The sequence below is a fragment of the Salmo salar genome, chromosome 01, assembly GCF_965601325.2.
Source record: "Salmo salar chromosome 01, fSalSal1, whole genome shotgun sequence".
Lineage (NCBI taxonomy): Eukaryota > Metazoa > Chordata > Actinopteri > Salmoniformes > Salmonidae > Salmo > Salmo salar.
This window is the reverse complement of record NC_138291.1, coordinates 91,115,942-91,140,396: the sequence shown is the minus strand read 5'-3', so window position 1 is coordinate 91,140,396 and position 24,455 is coordinate 91,115,942. Positions and strand designations below refer to the sequence as shown.

Genomic DNA, 24,455 nt, shown 5'->3' with positions numbered 1-24,455 from the left:
CCTATCAGTCAGTCCCTTAGCTGTCTCTTGCTGTCACCTGTCAGTCAGTCCCTTATCTGTCTCTTGCTGTCACCTGTCAGTCCCTTAGCTGTCTCTTGCTGTCACCTGTCAATCAGTCCCGTAGCTGTCTCTTGCTGTCACCTGTCAGTCAGTCCCTTAGCTGTCTCTTGCTGTCACCTGTCAGTCCCTTAGCTGTCTCTTGCTGTCACCTGTCAGTCAGTCCCTTAGCTGTCTCTTGCTGTCACCTGTCAGTCAGTCCCTTAATGTCTCTTGCTGTCACCTGTCAGTCAGTCCCTTAGCTGTCTCTTGCTGTCACCTGTCAGTCCCTTAGCTGTCTCTTGCTGTCACCTGTCAGTCAGTCCCTTAATGTCTCTTGCTGTCACCTGTCAGTCAGTCCCTTAGCTGTCTCTTGCTGTCACCTGTCAGTCAGTCCCTTAGCTGTCTCTTGCTGTCACCTGTCAGTCAGTCCCTTAATGTCTCTTGCTGTCACCTGTCAGTCAGTCCCTTAGCTGTCTCTTGCTGTCACCTGTCAGTCAGTCCCTTAGCTGTCTCTTGCTGTCACCTGTCAGTCAGTCCCTTAATGTCTCTTGCTGTCACCTGTCAGTCAGTCCCTTAATGTCTCTTGCTGTCACCTGTCAGTCAGTCCCTTAGCTGTCTCTTGCTGTCACCTGTCAGTCAGTCCCTTAGCTGTCTCTTGCTGTCACCTGTCAGTCAGTCCCTTAATGTCTCTTGCTGTCACCTGTCAGTCAGTCCCTTAGCTGCCTCTTGCTTTCACATGGCAGTCAGTCCCTTAGCTGTCTCTTGCTGTCACCTGTCAGTCAGTCACTTAGCTGTCTCTTGCTGTCACCTGTCAGTCAGTCACTTAGCTGTCTCTTGCTGTCATCCTGAAAGCTATTCAATAACACAATAACGTGCAGTTCTTCTGCTTTCTCCTCACAGAGTAAAAACACATTTCATGTTGTCTTGCCACACACTAATCCTGTAACGGCTGTTTCAAACTAGGATTTACATTTAGGTCTATTTATAGCTTAAACACAGGACTTTTTAAATGTTGGGAAGTTTAATAAGGTAGGGATATTTCTATCTGTTACCCCCCAGCAAAGTCAAAGACATCAGGCCTCACACTTATAGTTATTAGCATTCAGCACATGTTATTTGATATATCTTAGAAAGTAGACACACAGAGAAGAGGACTGCCTATAGTGTCTTGGAAGTCAAAGTCAAATGGTAATGCAGAGAGAGAACCTGTCAGTCAGTCTTTTAGTACCAACCGACTCTCCAGTCATCTCCAATCCCTGTGTCAGAGTGTAACAGGCCACCCCTGGGCCTTGAGAAATCAGCTGTCTCCAAAGCCACATCCAACCTCTTCCTTTCAGCCTCTCCCCCTCTCCACAGCCCGAGATAGCCTTTAACCATCCCCCTTTCAGCGGTGGGATCTGAGGCATCGGGGGGGACTGAGGAGTGTTGAAGGGTCTTTACTGTTCTTAGAGATACAGAGTTGTCTCACACAAACACACACACATACACACGCATACAGTACAGGCACGTATATGCACGCACTCATGATGCACGCACACACACACATACAAACAGGCATACCTGGACCACCGTGTAGGAGTTGTTTAGGATCCTCTGGCTACAAGAGTCTCTAAGTGGACTGTTTACTGCCTAGCTGAGTATCTGTTCACACACTCCTTCTCCCTCATAGACAAGGTAGACTGGAGCACGCTCAAGGTCTCCTCCTCCTCTTCTCCTCTCAACTTCTCTCATCCTCACCCAACCAGTACACACACACACACTGTCAGCTACCACTGTCTGACTGAGCACTAAATTACTATAAAACACAGCAGCCCATGGAGGCAGGGAGCGATACAGTGGTCATATACACTAGATAGCCTCTCCTATTTTAACTCTGTTTTTAAATGTGGTTGGGGAAAAGATACACTAAGAAATGAGGCGCCTCGTTTCCAACACAACAACATGATTATGCAGGTTATGCATAATTATTAAATTATATTTTTAATCATTGCTCTCATAAAAACTATAAGGTGCTTTTGTAGATAAATATGTCACCATCAGCCTTTAGGGAGATGTGTGTTGCCTTTCTCCTTTGATCAGCTCTATGATCAGGCCTGGTGCTCCAGTGGAGTTAAAACAACCGGCCACCATCACCATCAGGCCTGGTGCTCCAGTGGAGTTAAAACAACAGGCCACCATCACCATCAGGCCTGGTGCTCCAGTGGAGTTAAAACAACAGGCCACCATCACCATCAGGCCTGGTGCTCCAGTGGAGTTAAAACAACAGGCCACCATCACCATCAGGCCTGGTGCTCCAGTGGAGTTAAAACAACCGGCCACCATCACCATCAGGCCTGGTGCTCCAGTGGAGTTAAAACAACAGGCCACCATCACCATCAGGCCTGGTGCTCCAGTGGAGTTAAAACAACCGGCCACCATCACCATCAGGCCTGGTGCTCCAGTGGAGTTAAAACAACCGGCCACCACCAGCACCTCTACTGTGGTGCTGTGTCTATCCACAGGGGCTGCAGCTCAACACATCCCCCTAGAGGTAGAGAGAGAGAAGACAAGCTACTCAAATCAAATAAAATTGTATTGGCCACATACTCATATTTAGCAGATTGTGTATTGAAATGCTTATGTTCCTAGCTCCAAAGTACAGTTGATTCTAACAGTGCAGAAGTATCTAAAATTGGTTCACAACAATACACACAAATCTAAAAGTAAAATAATGGAATTAAGAAATATATAAATATTAGATTGAGCAATGATGGAGTGGCATTGACCCAAATACAGTAGAATAGTACATTAAAGTGAGCAGTGGATACAGTACATATGAGATGAGTAAAGCAGTATATAAACATAATTTAAACATTATTAAATTGACTAGTGTTCCATTATTAAAGTGAGCAGTGATTCCAAGCCTATGGATATAGGGCAGCAGCCTCTATGGTGCAGGGTTGCATAACCGGGTGGAAGCCGGCTAGTGATGGCTATTTAACAGTCTGATGGCCTTAAGATAAAAGCTGGTTTTCAGTCTCTCGGACCCAGCTTTGATGCACCTGTATTGACCTCACCTTCTGGATGATAGCGGGGTGAACAGGCAATGGCTCGGCTGGTTGATGTCCTTTATGATCTTTTTGGCCTTCCTGTGACATCGGGTGCTGTAGGTGTCCTGGAGGGCAGGTAGATTGCCCCCGGTGATGCGTTGGGTTGCAGGTGGTGCAGTTGCCGTACCAGGTGGTGATACAGCCCGACAGGATGCTCTCAATTGTGCGTCTGTAAAAGTTTGTGAGGGCTTTAGAGACCAAGCCACATTTCTTCAGCCTCCTGAGGTTGAAGAGGCCCTATTGCGTGGTGTGTCAGTGATGTGTACGCCGAGGAACTTGAAGCTTTCCACCTTCTCCACTGTGGTCCTGTCGATGTGGATAGGGGCCTGCTCCCTCTGCTGTTTACTGAAGTACACAATCAGTTCCTTTATTTTGTTGATGTTGAGTGAGAGGTTATTTACTGGCACCACTCTCCCAAGGCCCTCACCTCCTCCTTGTAGACTGTCTCGTCATTGTTGGTAATCAGGCCTACTACTGTTGTTTAATCTGTAAACGTGATGATTGAGTTGGAGGCGTGCGTGGCCACGCAGTCATGGGTGAACAGGGAGTACAGGAGGGGGCTGAGCACGCACCCTTGTGGGGCCCCTGTGTTGAGGATCAGTAAATACCTTTTCAGGACAGGAAGTTATAGAAATGTATTGTGTATAACAGATATGAGTCTCTGACATATAGAATAGGGACTTTTAGCAGCTCTATGCCATTTTCTATCTGCAACATACTGAACATGAACCCTTCCTAAACAGCCCCAGAGGGACACCATGTGTGTGAAACAGGGTTTTTCTGCAGACAGCTTTTCATCATGCAGTATGTGTCTGTTTGACAGATTATAGATGACAGAGACTGGAGTCAGTCTTTAAATGCACCTGTAAGGGCAGAGTGATGCCCTTGTACTTTTCCTCTGTAGGTTCTTTACACAACATTTTTGCCACATATAATCTATGCTCTACTTGAGCCCACAGTAAGTATGCACTTATCGTGTCAATATGACTTTAGGACAAAGGACTTCTCTGCCACATCTGTTCTTTGTTTTTCTGTCGGTGAGAGGTCAGTATGAGATGTAGTGTACAGGTATGCCTATGTTTTCCTGTTGCGCATTGCTACTATTCACACACGCCAGTGTTTGCAGAGATACTGCAGGCCTATTGGCTGCCTTGGGCTTCCAAGCCACCATGCTGCCAAGAAGTTGTCTAACCCCGGAGTGTAAACTATGTGTTTACCCCCTGCTACAGGGTCATGACTATACCCTCCTCCCCCTCATAGGAATCACAGATGCCTCCTTAGCCCCTCTCTCTTTCTTTCTCTCTCTCTCTCTCTCTCTCTCTCTCTCTCTCCTTCTTCCTCTCTCTCTCCTTCACACTCTCTCTCTCTCGCTCTCTCTCCCCCTATTTATCTTCCTCTCTCTCTACCCCCTCCTCTCTTGCTCTCTCTCTCTTTCACCCTCTCTGTCTCTCTCTCTCTCTCTCTCTCGCTCTCTCTCTCTCCAGGCCGGTGTGTAATACCATGCTCCAGATAGATAGCTTTATTGGCATTTGAATTAGATGTGTATCAAAGTAATTACCCAGCCTTCCTGCCTCTGGGCAAGACACTCATTGACAAATACGTGTCAATGCTGGATCATCTCTGGCCCTGTAGACAATAAGAGTGGAACACACACACACACCATGCATATAGGTGCACACACAAACACACACACCGTGCATGCACACGCACGCACACACACACGTACGTACGTGCGCACACGCACATGACAGCCACAGAGTGTCAGGGGGAACACAGAAAGACAGGGTCTTAAACAGTCAGGGGGGACACAGCAAGACAGGGTCTTAGACAGTCAGGGGGGACACAGCAAGACATGGTCTTAGACAGCCAGGGGGGACACAGAAAGACAGGGTCTTAGACAGTCAGGGGGGACACAGAAAGACAGGGTCTTAGACAGCCAGGGGGGACACAGCAAGACAGGGTCTTAGACAGCCAGGGGGGGACACAGAAAGACAGGGTCTTAGACAGTCAGGGGGGACACAGAAAGACAGGGTCTTAGACAGCCAGGGGGGACACAGCAAGACAGGGTCTTAGACAGCCAGGGGGGGACACAGAAAGACAGGGTCTTAGACAGTCAGGGGGGACACAGCAAGACAGGGTCTTAGACAGCCAGGGGGGACACAGAAAGACAGGGTCTTAGACAGTCAGGGGACACACAGAAAGACAGGGTCTTAGACAGCCAGGGGGGACACAGCAAGACAGGGTCTTAGACAGCCAGGGGGACACACAGAAAGACAGGGTCTTAGACAGTCAGGGGGACACAGAAAGACAGGGTCTTCGACAGCCAGGGGGACACAGCAAGACAGTCAGGGGGGACACAGCAAGACAGGGTCTTAGACAGCCGCTGAGCCATAGGATCACACAGTGAAAACATGGTGTGTATTCTGTTGCACAGAAATGAAATCCAAGATTTTGTTATGTCTAGTTTTCACAAGGAAAGGAATGTGTTAGGAATGTGTGTGGTATGATTGTGGATTTCCAGGAGCCTGAATGACCTTGAATCATAGGACTGAATGTTTGCCAGAAGAAATGGTGTTAAAAGCTAGTAGGCCTACTGTGCTAGTGCAGTAACTAGAGAGAAGACTCCTTTTCATACACATTTTTTCACTTGAGAAGAAATACTGAACCTAATATCTTATAGATGCAAAATTACTTGGCCCAAGCAAGTCTCTTCTTCTTATTGGTGTTGTGAGGGTTCAGTGACCAGCCGGAGGAAGACGACACAACAGCACCCTCCTCAGGGGATAGGTACTCAGTGTAAAGCCAATTAGTACACACCTGGACTCACTAATTGGCTTGGTGTCTCCCTCTATACAGTCTTGGCCAAAGGTTTTGAGAATGACACAAATATTAATTTTCACAAAGTCTGCTGCCTCAGTTTGTATGATGGCAATTTGCATATACTCCAGAATGTTATGAAGAGTGATCAGATGAATTGCAATTAATTGCAAAGTCCCTCTTTGCCATGCAAATGAACTGAATCCCCCAAAAACATTTCCACTGCATTTCAGCCCTGCCACTAAAGGACCAGCTGACATCATGTCAGTGATTCTCTCGTTAACACAGGTGTGAGTGTTGATGAGGACAAGGCTAGAGATCACTCTGTCATGCTGATTGAGTTCGAATAACAGGCTGGAAGCTTCAAAAGGAGGGTGGTGCTTGGAATCATTGTTCTTCCTCTGTCAATCATGGTTACCTGCACGGAAACACATGCCGTAATCATTGATTTGCACAAAAAGGGCTTCACAGGCAAGGACATTGCTGCCAGTCAAGATTGCACCTAAATCAACCATTTATCGGATCATCAAGAACTTCAAGGAGAGCGGTTCAATTGTTGTGAAGAAGGCTTCAGGGCACCCAAGAAAGTCCAGCAAGCGCCAGGACCGTCTCCTAAAGTTGATTCAGCTGCGGGATCGGGGCACCACCAGTACAGAGCTTGCTCAGGAATGGCAGCAGGCAGGTGTGAATGCATCTGCACGCACAGTGAGGCGAAGACTTTTGGAGGATGGCCTGGTGTCAAGAAGGGCAGCAAAGAAGCCACTTCTCTCCAGGAAAAACATCAGGGACAGACTGATATTCTGCAAAAGGTACAGGGATTGGACTGCTGAGGACTGGGGTAAAGTCATTTTCTCTGATGAATCCCCTTTCTGAATGTTTGGGGCATCCGGAAAAAAGCTTGTCCGGAGAAGACAAGGTGAGCGCTTCCATCAGGCCTTCCCTGTAGCTCAGTTGGTAGAGCATGGTGTTTGCAACGCCAGGGTTGTGGGTTCGATTCCCACGGGGGGCCAGCACAGGAAAAAAATGTATGAAATGTATGAAATTGTATGAAATGTATGCATTCACTACTGTAAGTCGCTCTGGATAAGAGCGTCTGCTAAATGACTAAAATGTAAAATGTCCTGTGTCATGCCAACAGTAAAGCATCCTGAGACCATTCATGTGTGGGGTTGCTTCTCAGCCAAGGGAGTGGGCTCACTCACAATTTTGCCTAAGAACACAGCCATGAATAAAGAATGGTACCAACACATCCTCCGAGAGCAACTTCTCCCAACCATCCAGGAACAGTTTGGTGACGAACAATGCCATTTCCAGCATGATGGAGCACCTTGCCATAAGGCAAAAGTGATAACTAAGTGACTCGGGGAACAAAACATCGATATTTTGGGTCCATGGCCAGGAAACTCCCCAGACCTTAATCCCATTGAGAACTTGTGGTCAATCCTCAAGAGGTGGTTGGACAAACAAAAACACACAAATTCTGACAAACTCCAAGCATTGATCATGCAAGAATGGGCTGCCATCAGTCAGGATATGGCCCAGAAGTTAATTGACAGCATGCCAGGGCGGCTTGCAGAGGTCTTGAAAAAGAAGCGTCAACACTGAAAATATTGACTCTTTGCATCAACTTCATGTAATTGTCAATAAAAGCCTTTGACGCTTATGAAATGCTTGTAATTATACTTCAGTATTCCATAGTAACATCTGACAAAAATATCTAAAGACACTGAATCAGCAAACTTTGTGGAAATGTATATTTGTGTCATTCTCAAAACCTTTGGCCACGACTGTATAGGTGTGCTAGAAGAAGAGCTGGGGATGAATTGGGATCAGACACGGGGACCTGTGAGGACTTACGACTTTCCTACCTCAGAGAAAGCGTCTTCATCTGATGCACCTTGGCTCTATGTTAAACAAGGCAGGCTATGGATAGAGGGAAGCGTTCCCCATGTAAATATGATGTGTAGACGATAGTCTAAAGACAAGGGGACCGTTTGTTGTATTGTCTTCTCTTTTTGGCCACAGCCTTTTGGTCAGCTGCTTAATTTCTGTTTATTCTTTTTACACTGTTGTTTCAGCGTTGGACCCTACCTTGTACTGGGCTTATTTTGTCTGGCAAAAGAAAACCCGTTTAGTGACAATGCAAAAGAAAAGGAACCACAACCACTGCCTCTGGTCTGGTATGTTTCATGCCTCCGTCCAGTGTTAGGGTGTTTCGGACGAGCTGATCCGTCAGTGTATTTTAGTAGTGGTTTTGTTGCAGCGATTCGACCATGAAGGCCTGATTCACGTTGTCTCCTCTGAACAATTAATGTTGAGATGTGTCTGTTACTTGAACTTTTGAAGCATTTATTTGGGCTGCAATCTGAGGTGTACTTAACTCTATCCTCTGCAGCAGAAGTAACTCTGGGTCTTCCTTTCCTGTGGCGGTCCTCATGAGAGCCAGTTCATCATAGCGCTTGATGGTTTTTGCAGCTGCACTTAAAGAAACTTTTAAAGTTCTTCAATTTTTTCAGATTGACTGACCTTCATATCTTAAAGTAATGATGGACTGTCGTTTTTCTTTGCTTATTTGAGCTGTTCTTGCCATAATATGGACTTGGTCTTTTACCAAATAGGGCTATCTTCTGAATACCACCCCTACCTTGTCATAACAGAACTGATTGGCTCAAATGCATTAAGAAGGAAAGAAATTCCACTAATTAACTTTTAACAAGGCACATCTGTTAATTGAAATGCATTCCAGGTCACTACCTCATGAAGCTGGTTGAGAGAATGCCAAGAGTATGCAAAGCTGTCATCAAGGCAAAGGATGGCCACTTTGAAGAATCTCAAATATAAAATATATTTTGATTTGTTTGACACTTTTTTGGTTCCTACATGATTCCATATCTGTTATTTCATAGTTTTGATGTCTTCACTATTATTCTACAATGTAGAAAATAGTCAAAATAAAGAAAAACCCTGGAATGAGTAGGTGTGTCCAAACTTTTGACTGGTACTGTATATCATAAGATATCTTGTTGTAATTACAGTTATTCTGAAGACCAATGTATCCTTAACTACAACAACATTCTCAGTAATGGTTACAGAAACGTTTCACTTCCTATGACTGATATGTGCTTGGCTGAAAGCACCGACTCTAAGTTGCTAAACAAGAATGCATGCTAAATGACCAAAATGTAAACATGAAGACTTGCAAAGAACAATGGGTAATATGTCACTAGATAATTACAGTAATATGCTGTAATTGTAATTAGTACTGTGAATGAGATTATAGTAACTCACTTGGTACTGTAATTTCTGCCAATAAGTTACTGTACATTTTACAGGAAATGTTTTACAGTGTAACCAAACATCATACGTAGGCCTAAGCAGGGTCACTTTTTCACTGTTGTTATTCTCATCAGGCAAAGACAGTCTGTTTCAAATTAGCGGTCCCTGTAGTCTTCTTCTTAGAAGAAGATAGAATCTGCAAGCTGACTGGTCTTTGAGGATAAACAAGAGAGAGAGAGAGAGAGAAATAGTGGGAGAGGGAGAGAGAGAGAAAGAGGGAGAGAAAGAGAAAGAAAAAGAGACAGCAAGAGAGAGCTGAGTAAGGAAGGAAGGAGGGATGAGGAAGTGTTAGTAGAGAGTTAGGAATGCGTTGTGGAGTGTTCCATGATTCCGGGTGAGTTATGTAATGATTGGTGCATATGTCAGCTTCACAGCTGTGGAGCAACAATCACACACAGCTGAAGGCTACAGAGAGAGAGAGGGAGGGACATGAGGGGGAGAGTGTGAGGAAGAAAGGGGGAATAGAGAGACAGAGAAGTGCTTGAGGGAGGAAGAAAGAGAGAGAGGAAGGGTGAGAAAGAGTGATAGAAGAAGAGAGAGAGCGTAGCGCATTGCCTTGCCAAGATAACAATCTGTTTACAATCCTCCTCCTGTCCCTCCTCTTCTCTGCTTACTACCACTCCTCAGCTGATGAGATAAGGCCTGCAGAGTAGGTATGGATGTGGAGGAGGTTGCAGACCCATTTCTCCTGAAACTACTTCTCTGATTGTGTTTTATTCTTCTAAAGCGTGTGTAAACAACAGTGTGAGAGGGAACGTGAAGCATGTCATTGAATGGATGGAACAGTCTCATCTCAGCTACATTCCTTCTATTAATCAGCAATACACCCTGACTACACGTAGATGTTGGATGTTTTGTGGGATTTTTGTTGTTGTGATTAACAGAGTTTGTGAACTGCAGTTCAACTTGCTATCATGTCTTTACTGAAAAACATACCTTCTGTGTCAGCTCGTTGATAATCTAAAGGTACCAAAGTGTATGTCTGTTTTTCTTCAGCTTCAATGCCTATGACTCCTTTGTGTCTCGCCTCCAGACTCATCCTCTCTGTTGGGCTCTCTGAGAGGGTTAAGCCTTAAAAAGCTTTTTTTAAACAGTCAGAGCTTTCGGTCAGACAGTGTGTGGAAAGCATTTTCAGGGAGGATCATAGGACTCCAGAAATAGGTACGGTAGAGGGCTACAGTAACCTTGAATCTCTCCAGTCTCAAACAAAAAGCCACAATACAATCCACAAAGTTTCAATTGTGGCTTCACCTCTGTTTGTGCTTCAGAGAGGGCCTTGTTTTTGTGGTAGGCGGTGTGTCTTTGTTAGGTATAGAAGTTGGCATCTTAAAATCCTAGATCTGTGCCTAGAGCAACGTCTATCTACCCAGATAAAACTTTGATCTACCTTGACACTGATCTAAGGTCAATGCAGCGTTCTTTCTCCTAAGGTTATGCTTTGGGAAGGGGAAGCTGATCCTAGATCTGTGCCTACCCAGAGCTTATTTTCTTGTATGGGTTAAGAGAACAGGGTTGTAAACCTCTGACCTTTGCCCTTTCCCCTGCAGGCAGACCCGAGAGCAGGAGACACCCCCTGACTTCTTCTACTTTTCGGACTTTGAGAGACACAATGCTGAGATTGCTGCCTTTCATCTGGACAGGTAAATCACACACACAACTGTACCTGACACAAAGAATCCACAGTGTGTGTGTGTCTGTGTGTACACCCACCACCTCCGGAGTTAGCCAGACACCCACCACCTCCGGAGTTAGTCAGACACCCACCACCTCTGGAGTTAGCCAGACACCCACCACCTCTGGAGTTAGCCAGACACCCACCACCTCCGGAGTTAGCCAGACACCCACCACCTCCGGAGTTAGCCAGACACCCACCACCTCCGGAGCTAATCAGACACCCACCACCTCCGGAGTTAGCCAGACACCCACCACCTCCGGAGTTAGCCAGACACCCACCACCTCCGGAGTTAGCCAGACACCCACCACCTCCGGAGTTAGCCAGACACCCACCACCTCCGGAGTTAGCCAGACACCCACCACCTCCGGAGTTAGCCAGACACCCACCACCTCCGGAGTTAGCCAGACACCCACCACCTCCGGAGTTAATCAGACACCCACCACCTCCGGAGTTAGCCAGACACCCACCACCTCCGGAGTTAGCCAGACACCCACCACCTCCGGAGTTAGCCAGACACCCACCACCTCCGGAGTTAGCCAGACACCCACCACCTCCGGAGTTAGCCAGACACCCACCACCTCCGGAGTTAACCAGACACCCACCACCTCCGGAGTTAATCAGACACCCACCATCTCCGGAGTTAGCCAGACACCCACCACCTCCGGAGTTAATCAGACACCCACCACCTCCGGAGTTAATCAGACACCCACCACCTCCGGAGTTAGCCAGACACCCACCACCTCCGGAGTTAATCAGACACCCACCACCTCCGGAGTTAATCAGACACCCACCACCTCCGGAGTTAGCCAGACACCCACCACCTCCGGAGTTAATCAGACACCCACCAACTCCGGAGTTAACCAGACACTCATTTTGTCATAATTTACTGTACATGTGGCATCAATATGTGTCGAGAAAGAAATACAGAAAATAAAGATATAAATATAATATACTCCCAGTCTGACTCACCAAAGTACTTGTACCCACCAGAGACAAGGGTTTCCTAACAGGGCAGGTAGCTATGTAATTTCCTGCCCCTCCACAGTACAGACAACAGTTGGGATTCAGCCTACGTGAGCGTTCCCCAACCGATAACCTAGCTCTTCCCAATTGCATAGGCTCAGGAGAATCCTTCTCACCCGTCGTTGATAATTCATGAGGGAGCTCAGGTGGCTTCGGATCCTCTCGGGAAACTGCCTTCGGGAACTTCTAGATTCCTTCGAAGATGAGCGAGCCATAGCGGGTGACCGAGTGTGTCCAAGGCCAGACCTCTCACTCCTGTGTTCCCTTAAGCGTCCATCAATTCTAATGGTTAGGGCGATGCATGAGTCGACATCCACCGGCAATTCCCGAGCAGCTAGCTCATCTTTTACCACCTCAGAAAATCTGTGAAGAAAGGTATCGAAGAGAGACTCCGGATTCCAGGCACTCTCGGCGGCCAACATGCGAAAATCCACTGCGTAGTCTGCCACACTACAGGAGTTTTGATGTAAATCAAGAAGTTTACTGGCCGCCTCTCTCCCAGATACCGGAGAATCCAATACCTTCCTGACCTCTGCCATGAATTCCTCCAGATGACAACAAAGGGTGTGTTGTTGCTTCCATACAGCCGTGGCCCAGGAGAGCGCCCTTCCCGACATTAGCGTAATAATATATGCTGTCTTCGATTGGTCCGAAGGGAACGAAGATGGCTGTGGCTCAAAAATGAGCGAGCACTGAGAAAGAAAGCCCTGACAGGTACCAGGATCTCCAGAATATCACTCCGGAGGAGTGCCCATCCCTGAGAGACCCCAACCTCCCGGTACATTCTTTTCCTTTTCGTGGTGAGTTGGTACAGCCTACCTCAGTTCCCCGAGAACCCTGCTTACCTCCTCCGGAGTGATATTCTGGAGATCCTGGTACCTGTCAGGGCTTTCTTTCTCAGTGCTCGCTCATTTTTGAGCTACAGCCATCTTCGTTCCCTTCAGACCGATTGAAGATAGCATATTATAACTCCTTAATTAGCTCCATAGTAGCCTTAAACCCTTGGTTGTGGCGTTCTGTCAGAGAACAATGCCCTTCTAGAAGGTCCTGTAACAGCTCCTCATGTCTCCCAATGGTGGCTCCCTGCAGGGAGACAGTGTGTCAAAGCTGGTCCAAGTCTGCTGGGTCTGTCATGGCCAGTTCGTACTATCATAACTCAAGGCGAGACCCAGATGCAGACAAAGGAGGCAGATGGTTGGAGTCTTAGATGTTTAATAATCCAAAAGGAGTAGGCAAGAGAATGGTCATGGCTAGGCAAAATGTGAAAACCAGATCAGAGTCCACAAGGTACAGAGTGGCAGGCAGGCTCGAGGTCAAGGCAGGCAGAATGGTCAGGCAGGCAGGTACAGAGTTCAGAAACAGGCAAGGGTCAAAACCGGGAGGACTAGAAAAAGGAGAAATAGCAAAAGAACAGGAAAAAAACGCTGGTTGACTTGGACATACAAGACGAACTGGCATAGAGAGACAGAAAACACTGGGATAAATACACTGGGGAAAACAAGCAACACCTGGAGGGGGTGGAGACAATAACAAGGAAAGGTGAAACAGATCAGGGTGTGACAATAATAATTCTGCCATGGTTACGCTCTGTATTATAATAGTACTGCCATGATGGTTACAATCCGTATTATAATAATACTGCCATGATGGTAAAGCTCCAGACTATAATAATACTGCCATGGTTACGCTCCGTATTATTATAATACTGCCATGGTTAAGATCCATATTATAATAATGCTGCCATGGTTATGCTCCGTATTATAATAATACTGCCATGATGGTTACACTCCGTATTATAGTAATACTGCTATGGTTGAGTGCCGTATTATAATAATACTCCCATGATAGTTAAGCTCCATATTATAATAATACTGCCATGGTTACGCTCCGTGTTATAATAATGCTGCCATGGTTATGCTCCGTATTATAATAATACTGCCATGATGGTTAAGCTCCAAACTATAATAATACTACCATGGTTACGCTCCGTATTATTATAATACTGCCATGGTTACTGTCACGGCTGTCGTTAGAAGAAGCGGACGAAAGTGCAGCGTGTGTGTCGTTCCACATTTTATTTACACTGTGAAACTATGCAATACATAAATAAATTGAATGACAAAACAACAAACCGTGACACAGCGTTGAAACATACACTGACTCAAAGATAATCTCCCACAAACCCAGGTGGAAAAAACCCCTACTTAAGTATGATCTCCAATTAGAGACAACGAGGACCAGCTGCCTCTAATTGGAGATCATCCCAAACAAAACCCCAACATAGAAATACAAAACTAGAACCTGAACATAGAAATAGAAAACATAGAAGAAAACCCTGTCACGCCCTGACCTACTCTACCATAGAAAATAACATCTTTCTATGGTCAGGACGTGACAGTTACACTCCATATTATAATAATACTGCCATGGTTACGCTCCATTTTTATAATAATGTTGCCATGGTTATGCTCCGTATTATAATAATGCTGCCATGGTTATGCTCCGTATTATAATAATACTGCCATGATGGTTACACTCCGTGTTATAGTAATACTGCTATGGTTGCGTGCCGTATTATAATAATCCTTCCATGGTTACGCTCCATATTATAATAATACTGCCATGATGGTTAAGCTCTGTATTAAAATACTGCCATGGTTCTGCTCTGTATATCTTCGCCCCAACCTGGGCTCGAACCAGGGACCCTTGCACACATCAACAACTGACACCCACGAAGAATCGTTACCCATCGCGCCACAAAAGCCACGGCCCTTGCAACCCAAGGGGAAACCGTACTTCAAGTCTCAGAGCGAGTGACGTCACTGATTGAAATGCTATTAGCGCGCACCACCGCTAACTAACTAGCCATTTCACATCGGTTACACATGGTTACGCTTCGGTCTCCATAGCTACATACTGTAGTGACATGGAGGTCTAATAGTTTTCTTTCAGCTCATTGATACTATATAGTTTGTAGTCACCTGTCGTAGCCCTTTTCACACAGCAAGGCTTTTCTCTGTCTGGCTCAGTTGTAGTCAACTGTGGTGTGAAGATGGTGATGATAATGTACTTGTTATCTCTTAGTCTTTCACACACATACATACATACACAGTGTACATAGATAGAGTATAAAGCTGTATTAGCCTGGAGGCACAATTCAGCATTCAGCAATAGCAGACAGTCTGCCACACACCTTCTAAATATAAGCCAGGCAGAGACTTGGGTTAGGGTTAGGGTTAGCCAAAGCAGTCGTTTAGTTTTTCATGTTTGGTTTCTGGCCTAATTGAAAGCTTCAGCGTTGTCGTCGGGTACGGGCTAACTATCGAGGCTGAGGTTGCTCTGTCTTATCTCCCAGGAGGCCGCAGACACACACACACAGGTATGTGCACAAACACAGTCACACACTTTCCATTTGGGATTTTAAGGTGGGCTCTATGCACCATTAATTATCTGATTGGATTAAAAGGAGGAAATGCTGTCTTAAATATCTCGGCTTCCTTTGAAATGATGGAGGGTGGAAGGTAGAGGAGGGAGGCAAAGAAGGGGGAGGATGGAGGTAGACGGTAGAGGTAGAGGATGGAGGAAAAAAGGAGGGAGGATGTAGGGTGGAGGTAGAGGTAGAAGAGGGAGGTAGAGGTTGAGGAGGGAGGGAGGGAGGGTGGAGGTAGAAATAGAGGAGGGAGGGGTAGGGTGGAGGTAGAGGAGGGTGGGGATAGAGTAGGGTGGAGGTAGATGGAGGGGAGGGTGGAGGTAGAAGAGGAAGGGTAGAGGTAGAGGAGGATGGAGGGAGAGGAGGGTGGAGGTAAAGGAGGGTGGAGGTAGAGGAGGGAGGGTGGAGATAGAAGAGGAAGGGTAGAGGAGGATGGAGGGACAGGAGGGTGGAAGGTAGAGGAGGGAGGATGGAGGTAGAGGAGGGTGAAGGTAGAGGGAGAGGAGAGAGGGTGGAGGTAGGAGAGGAGGGAGGATGGAGGTAGAGGAGGGTGGAGGTAGAGGAGGGTGGAGGTAGAGGAAGGAGGATGGAGGGATAAGAGCAGAGTGACGAAGGGAAATTGAATCCAGAACTACTTCCTTGTTCGCTCTCTCTCTCTGTGTCTTTTTCTCTGGCTATCTCTCTCTGTCTCTCTCCCTCTCTTTCTCTCTCTTGCTCTCTCTCTCTCTCTTTTCTCTCCCTCTCAATTCAATTCAAGGGGCTTTATTGGCATGGGAAACATATGTTTAAATCAAATCAAATTGTATATGTCACCGGTTAGTCGAGGAAATTGAGGTAATATCTACATGTAGGTACAGTAAAAGTGACTATGCGTAGATAATAAACAGAGTAGCAGCAGCGTAAAAGAGGCAATGTAAATAGTCTGGGTAGCCATTTGATTAGCTGTTCAGGAGTCTTATGGCTTGGGGGTAGAAGCTGTTAAGAAGCCTTTTGGACCTAGACTTTGCGCTCCGGTACTGCTTGTCGTGCGGTAAGAGAGAGAACAGTCTATGACTAGGGTGGCTGGAGTTTGACATTTTTTAGGGCCTTCCTCTGACACTGCCAGGTATAGAGGTCCTGGATGGCAGGAAGCTTGGCCCCAGTGATGTACTGAGCCGTACACACTACCCTCTGTAGTGCCTTGCGGTCGGAGGCCGAGCAGTTGCCATACCAGACAGTGATGCAACCAGTCAGGATGCTCTCGATGGTGCAGCTGTAGGACTTTTTGAGAATCTGAGGACCCATACCAAATCTTTTCAGTCTCCTGAAGGGGAATAGGCTTTCGGGAGACTGAACAGATTTGGCATGAGTCCTCAGATCCTCAAACATTTGACCTTGCCAAAGCAAGTGAAATGGATAAACAAAAGTGAAATAAACAATAAAAAGTCAACAGTAAATATTACACTCACACAAGTTCCAAAAGAATAAAGACATTTCAAGTGTCATAGTATGAATATATACAGTGTAACGATGTGCAAATAGTTAAAGTAAAAAAAAAAATGAAATAAATATGGGTTTTATTTAAAATGGTGTTTGTTCTTCAATGGTTGCCCTTTTCTTGTGGTAACGGATCACAAATCTTGCTGCTGTGATTGCACACTGTGGTATTTTACCCAACTGATTTGGGAGTTTATTAAAAAAAAAAAAATCTTTGTGGGTCTGTGTAATCTGAGGGAAATATGTGTCTTTAATATGGTCATACATTTGGTAGGTTAGGAAGTGCAGCTCAGTTTCCACCTCATTTTGTGGGCAGTGTGCACATAGCCTGTCTTCTCTTGAGAGCCAGGTCTGCCTACGGCGACCTTTCTCAATAGCAAGGCTATGCCTCTCTCTCTCTCTCTTCCTCCCTCTCTCTCTGTGTCCCCAGGCCTAGTCCATGTCGGTAGGTAAATATTGAAGCATCCCTGGTTAACAGTGGTGTCATCATTAACAGAAGGGGGGTTATACATGCATAAAATTAGTCTGTAGCACACACAGAGACAGGAATAACAGCACTCAGAGAGAGAGAGAGGGACAGAGAGAGAGAGAGAGAGAGAGAGAGAGAGAGAGAGAGAGGGACTGAGAGAGAGACTGACAGAGAGAGAGAGAGGGACTGACAGAGAGAGAGAGAGGGACTGACAGAGAGAGAGAGAGAGAGAGAGACAGTGTTCATGTTAGAAGACTCCATCTCCCTGGAGTGGTCTCATACGTGCTGAGAATACTATAAACACAGAACATCTGCATAGTTCATGCATACACACATTCACAGGACATACACACATACACATCTGCGCCCACACATGCCAATATTCTGTGCACATACCTGGGTTCACACACAGATGAATCATCATCAGAGGCATGTGTCCAACTCGTGGCTTCGCTGGATAACTGTCTCCTTCCCACATTGCAGTAGAATAGAAACATAGCATATGTCAGAACTACGCATGGTGTAAATTAAGACCAAGCATGGTTGATTAGATCATCATCATCGCTGATTTAGAATAGAGTAACTTGAGCTTTTGATGTGAAATCATTTAGACTTTCTGTGATGACCTAGGGTGTTACTGTAGCAGTTCAAGGCAGAGTGCTCTTTCTTATGTCACAGCTACCTCTGGTGGTGTTAAAAGAAACTACAGTGCACTTTACTTGAAGAAGAATAGCAGAATAAATATGGTGGCATAGCATGTGGACCTATTTGTCTCTCTATGTCCTGTTGCAGGATCCTGGATTTCCGCCGTGTCCCTCCTGTAGCTGGTAGACTATTGAATATGACTAAAGAGATCAAGGATGTGACCAGAGACAAGAAGCTGTGGAGAACCTTCTTCATCTCACCAGGTACTGAGCCAGACACGCTACACTCCTCTGTTCTCTGTGTCAGTGTCCTATAGGACAGTGGTCTGAGGTTCAAACACAGTTGTCTTGAGCAATGAAACTGAATGAGTCAAATTCAATGAAACTGACAAGGGAAGCTTTAGAGAAACAATGTAGCTTTGTTCACGTTAGGGGAATTTAGCAAAACAAATCAAATCAAATCAAATTTATTTTTATATAGCCCTTCGTACATCAGCTGATATTCTCAAAGTGCTGTACAGAAACCCAGCCTAAAACCCCAAACAGCAAGCAAAGCATGTGAAAGAAGCACGGTGGCTAGGAAAAACTCCCTAGGAAAAACTCCCTAGAAAGGCCAAAAACCTAGGAAGAAACCTAGAGAGGAACCAGGCTATGAGGGGTGGCCAGTCCTCTTCTGGCTGTGCAGGGTGGATATTATAACAGAACATGGTCAAAATGTTAAAATGTTAAAATGTTCATAAATGACCAGCATGGTCAAATAATAATAATCATAGTAGTTGTCGAGGGTGCAACAAGCACGTCCGGTGAACAGGTCAGGGTTCCATAGCCGCAGGCAGAACAGTTGAAACTGGAGCAGCAGCACGGCCAGGTGGACTGGGGACAGCAAGGAGTCATCATACCAGGTAGTCCTGAGGCATGGTCCTAGGGCTCAGGTCCTCCGAGAGAAAGACAGAAAGAGAGAAAGAGAGAATTAGAGAGAGCATATTTAAATACACACAGGACACCGGATAAGACAAGAGAAATACTCCAGATGTAACAGACTGACCCTAGCCCCCCGACACATAAACTACTGCAGCATAAATACTGGAGGCTGAGACAGGAGGGATCAAACAAGGTAGCTTTATTCATGTCAGGGGAATTTAGGAAAACAAGGTAGCTTTATTCAAGTCAGGGGAATTTAACAAAGTAATGTAGCTTTCTTTATTCACATCAGGGGGGTTGAGTTTAGGGCTCTGCGCAGGCCAGTCAAGTTCTTCCACACTAATCTCGACATACCATTTCTGTATGGACCTCGCTTTGTGCACGGGGACATTGTCATGCTGAAACAGTAAAGGGCCTTCCCCAAACTGTTGCCTCAATGTTGGAAGCACAGAATCGTCTAGAATGTCATTGTATGCTGTAGCTTTAAGGACCCTAGCCCGAACCATGGAAAACAGCCCCAGACCATTATTCCTACGCCAAAATGTACAGTTGGCACTATGCATTGGGGCAGGTAGCGTTCTCCTGGCATCTGCCAAACCCACATGCACCCGTCGGACTGCCAGATGGTGAAGCGTGATTCATCAATCCAGAGAACAAGTTTCCACTGCTCCAAAGTGCAATGGCGGCGAGCTTTACACCACTCCAGCCGACGCTTGGCAGTGTGCATGGTGATCTTAGGCTTGTGTGCAGCTGCTTGGCCATGGAAACCCATTTCATGAAGCTCCTGACGAACAGTTATTGTGCTGACATTGCTTCCAGAGGCAGTTTGGAACTCGGTAGTGAGTGTTGCAATCAAGGAGACTATTTTTACGCACTACCCGCTTCAGCACTCGGCAGTCCATTCTGTGAGCTTGCATGTCCTACCACTTTGTGGCTGAGATGTTGTTGCTCCTAGAAGTTTCCACTTCACAATAGCAGCACTTACAGTTGACCAGAGCAGCTCTAGCATGGCATAAATTTGACTAACTAACTTATTGGAACGGTGGCATCCTATGAAGGTGCCACGTTGAAAGCCACTGAGCTCTTCAGTAGTGCCATTCTAGTGCCGATGTTTGTCTTTGGAGATTGCATGGCTGTGAGCTCGATTTTATACAGCAATGGGTGTGGCTAAAATATCCGAATCCACAAATTTGAAGGGGTGTCCACATACTTTTATTGTAGCTTTGTTCATGTCAGGGGAATTTAGCGAATAAGGTTGCTGCATTCATGTGAGGTGAACAAAGCAGTGGTGAAACTTAGGTGCAACTCCTTACGATATGATATGTGTCTCTTTTCACGCAAGAGGAACTGAGCAGGAGTTAACAACTTTGGTGAAACTTCCATTTTCGTGTGTTGCACTTGCATTCAGTACCCACTGGGCACAGACGCCAATTCAACGTCTATTCCACGTTGGTTCAATGTAATTTCATAGAAATGACATGCAACCAACGTTGTGTGTCCAGTGGGTAGCGTCTATGAATCAGATAATTATGCATAGTATTGGCGTCAAACGAAAGAACTAAGGACACAGTTGGTTCCTGATGTTGTGAGGTATTTACACAACTGGTGCTGTGAGATTAGGATATCAGGATTCAAGGATGCTGTAAAATTAGGATATCAGAATTCAAGGATGCTGTGAGATTAGGATATCAGAATTCAAGTATGCTGTGAGATTAGGATATCAGGATTCAAGGATGCTGTGAGATTAGGATATCAGGATTCAAGGATGCTGTGAGTTTAGGATATCAGGATTAAAGGATGCTGTGAGATTAGGATATCAGGATTCAAAGATGCTGTGAGTTTAGGATATCAGGATTAAAGGATGCTGTGAGATTAGGATATCAGGATTCAAAGATGCTGTGAGTTTAGGATATCAGGATTAAAGGATGCTGTGAGATTAGGATATCAGGATTCAAGGATGCTGTGAGATTAGGATATCGGGATTCAAGGATGCTGTGAGATTAGGATATCAGGATTCAAGGATGCTGTGAGATTAGGATATCAGGATTCAAAGATGCTGTGAGTTTAGGATATCAGGATTAAAGGATGCTGTGAGATTAGGATATCAGGATTCAAAGATGCTGTGAGTTTAGGATATCAGGATTAAAGGATGCTGTGAGATTAGGATATCAGGATTCAAGGATGCTGTGAGATTAGGATATCAGGATTCAAGGATGCTTAGGCAAAGTAATTGTAACAGTAGAGCAAAGGATGCAATATATGGTCAAATGAATGGCTACGGTGTTGTCGTTATAATGAGTACATGATGCTTGGAATACTAAGACATAAATGTATGAAAGTGTATTATTATTTTAAATGTATGTGGTTCTGTTCTTGTCTATTAATGTTCTGTATTATGTCATGTTGTATGTTTTGTGTGGAGCCCAGGAAGAGTAGCTGCTGCTTTAGCTAATGGGGATCCTAATAAAATACAAAACATTATAATAATAAAATACAGTATGAACATATCAACTGTGTTTAAGGACTGTATATGATTCTATTGGTCACCAAATTGACAAACCAATATCACCAACTAAGCCACTCATGTCAACTATGTAATTTCTCAGCCAACAACATCTGTTTCTATGGGGAGTGTTCGTACTACTGCTCTACGGAGCATGCTCTGTGCGGTAAGCCAGACCAGATCGAGGGTTCCCTGGCTGCCTTCCTCCCAGACCTGGCCCTGGCAAAACGCAAGACCTGGAGAAACCCCTGGAGACGATCCTACAACAAACGCAAGAAAGCAGAGTAAGGCACCAATACAAGGATGACATAATATAACAACAAATAGAGTGGTGCATTTATATACAGGCTTATACTCCCATGTAGAGTTTGAAGAGTTAAGATGTTGAACAGTTTTATTTTAAGGTTGTTCACTCAATAGGTATATGTACATACTGTATATAGGTTATTAAGGTGCTGATAAGTACTCTGTGTGTGTGTGTGTGTGTGTGTGTGTGTGTGTGTATTTGCATGCCTGCTGTGTGTGTGTGTGTAGGTGGGAGGTAGACCCTGACTACTGTGAAGAGGTTAAACAGACCCCTCCCTATGACAGCGGCACCCGTCTATTGGACATCATGGACATGACCATCTTTGACTTCCTCATGGGTGAGACCACACCTCTTAATACATACTTCACAGGAGGCTGCTGCGGGGAGGACGGCTCATAATAATGACCAGAAAGGAGCAAATGGAATGGCATCAAACACCTGGAAACCATGTGTTTAATGTATTTGATACTATTCCACTCCAGTCATTACCACAAGCCTGTTCTTCCCAATTAATGTGCACCAACCTCCTGTGACTTACATACATCAGTGGAGGCTCCTCAGAGGAAGGGGAGAGCCATCCTCAATGATTTTTTTTTAACCATTTAAAATGTCACCCTTTGTAGATTAAACTATACTAAATATATCCACGTCACCAAATAATTGATTAAAACACTGTTTTGCATTGAAGGTCTACAGTAGCCTCAGCAGCACTAGGGTAGCACCATGGTGTAGCACCATGGTGTAGCTGGAAGACAGCTATCTTCCTTTGTCCTCTGGGTACATTGACTTCAACACAACCTAGAAGGCTCATGGTTCTCACCCCCTTCCATAGACTTACACAGTAATTATGAGAACCTCCAGGGGACGTCCTCCAACCTGTCAAAGCTCTTGGAGCATGAACTGACATGTTGTCCACCCAATCAAAGGATCAGAGAATGAATCTAGTACTGAATGCATAACCTCTTGAGCATCTGATCCCGTTAGCGGGATCAAAATCCAGCGAAAAATCATATCGCCAATTAGCATTAAAAAATTATCATAATTTTTTTAAAAAATTAAAAATATATATTTTTTTTTTTTATAGATACACCTCTCCTGAATCGACCCACGTCGTCCGATTTCAAAAAGGTTTTACAGGAAAAGCAAATCATTAGATTATATTAGATGAGTCCATCGTAAAAAGCAGCTTCATAGCCATTTTCCGACCAACCACTTCCATCACATATTATCAATAAACAGCTAAATGTAGCACTAACCTTTTACAAACTTCATCAGATGGCACCCCTAGGACATCATGTTATACAATGCATGCATTCTTTTGTTCAATAAAGGTCATATTTATATATAAAAACAGCATTTTACATCTCTGTCTGACGTTGACTACCTAATTTCCCCTCAAAAGCGTCCCGGTAAACAATGCTACGTTTCAATAAATTGCTATACTATAACGATTTTTTAAATGTATATTGTCAATCTAACATTTATAGATGAATATCTCTTGAGAACACCCGTCATACCAGATTTTAAATTAACTTTACTGGGTAATCACACTTTGCGATAAAAGGAGATGCGATACTCAGAAAATCAGCTAATATACAGTGCTCGGCGCCATCTTGGACGCAACAGTATGAACCATCTCATCTTCAATAATATTGTCAATAATCGCCTACCTTTAGTTGTCTTCATCAGAAAGCATCCCAGGTCCACAACAGATGTATTTTCGGTCAAAAAGGCCATACTTCACGTTCCATTAGCCTGATGTTGGTAGCGCGTCCTATGGCTCTCTCCAAACGCAGCTCTGCACTTCATACTGAAAGCAATCCTCGCGCATGTAGGTTCGTTCAAACATGTCAAACGTTGTATAAAATAAATGTTCAGGGCCTCTAACACCAAGAGAGCCAATAAGATTCGAGGGGGATGATTTCATTGCCTTTAAAACCGTTTCCAAAGGTGGGGGCAGACATGGCCGCCGGCGTCATAATGGTGATGGCCCATCCCCTGTGACCAATTTCAAACTCCTGTCATTCACTGAGTTTTGACTCTATAAGGCTCAAACCACTGTGAAAGGACTGGCGACATCTAGTGGAAGCAATAGGAAGTGCCAAAATATTCCTAAACCCCTGTGTTTTTCAATGGGATAGGTTTAAACTCAATACAACACATCAGGTATCCACTTCCTGTCAGAAAATGTCTCAGGGTTTTGCCTGCCAAATGAGTTCTGTTATACTCACAGACACCATTCAAACAGTTTTAGAAACTTTAGAGTGTTTTCTATCCATATATAATAAGTATATGCATGCCCTATCTTCTGAGTTTGATTAGTAGGCCGTTGAAAATGGGAACGATTTTTTTTCAAAATGCGCTGTGGCGCCCCCTATCCTAGGGTATCCTCAAGAGGATAAGTTAGCACTGCAGTGCATAAAATGTGGTGAGTAGTTGACTCAAAGAGAGAAAAAAGACAATAGTTGAACAGTTTTGAACAAATACATTTCTTCCAAAATGAAGAAGCAAGAGAAAGAGATTATCATTTGTTTTTTTTTTACTTTCAGTTTCACTTAGTTAGCAAATGCAGCTAGCTAGTTTAGCCTACTCAAACACCCTGCTCAAAACAGAGGGATGCTATGTTAGCTAGCTGACTATGACTATCCAACATAACACTGGAACTCTTCCAAGTCAAGGTAAGCTTTTGGTTTTACTAATGTATTGCCACCGGGGCCCTCCGGTGT

At 45.0% G+C, this 24,455-nt stretch overlaps 1 protein-coding gene across 1 annotated transcript in view; it reads left to right on the top strand.

The window, feature by feature from the left end:
• Window positions 1–24,455, top strand: part of LOC106609787 (extracellular serine/threonine protein kinase FAM20C) — a 115,475-nt gene that overhangs the window by 78,790 nt on the left and 12,230 nt on the right. The window contains exons 4-7 of the mRNA XM_014208805.3: window positions 10,829–10,921; window positions 18,147–18,262; window positions 21,526–21,706; window positions 21,957–22,066. Coding sequence (XP_014064280.1) covers window positions 10,829–10,921; window positions 18,147–18,262; window positions 21,526–21,706; window positions 21,957–22,066 — 500 coding nt within the window. The remainder of the gene's footprint in view (window positions 1–10,828; window positions 10,922–18,146; window positions 18,263–21,525; window positions 21,707–21,956; window positions 22,067–24,455) is intronic.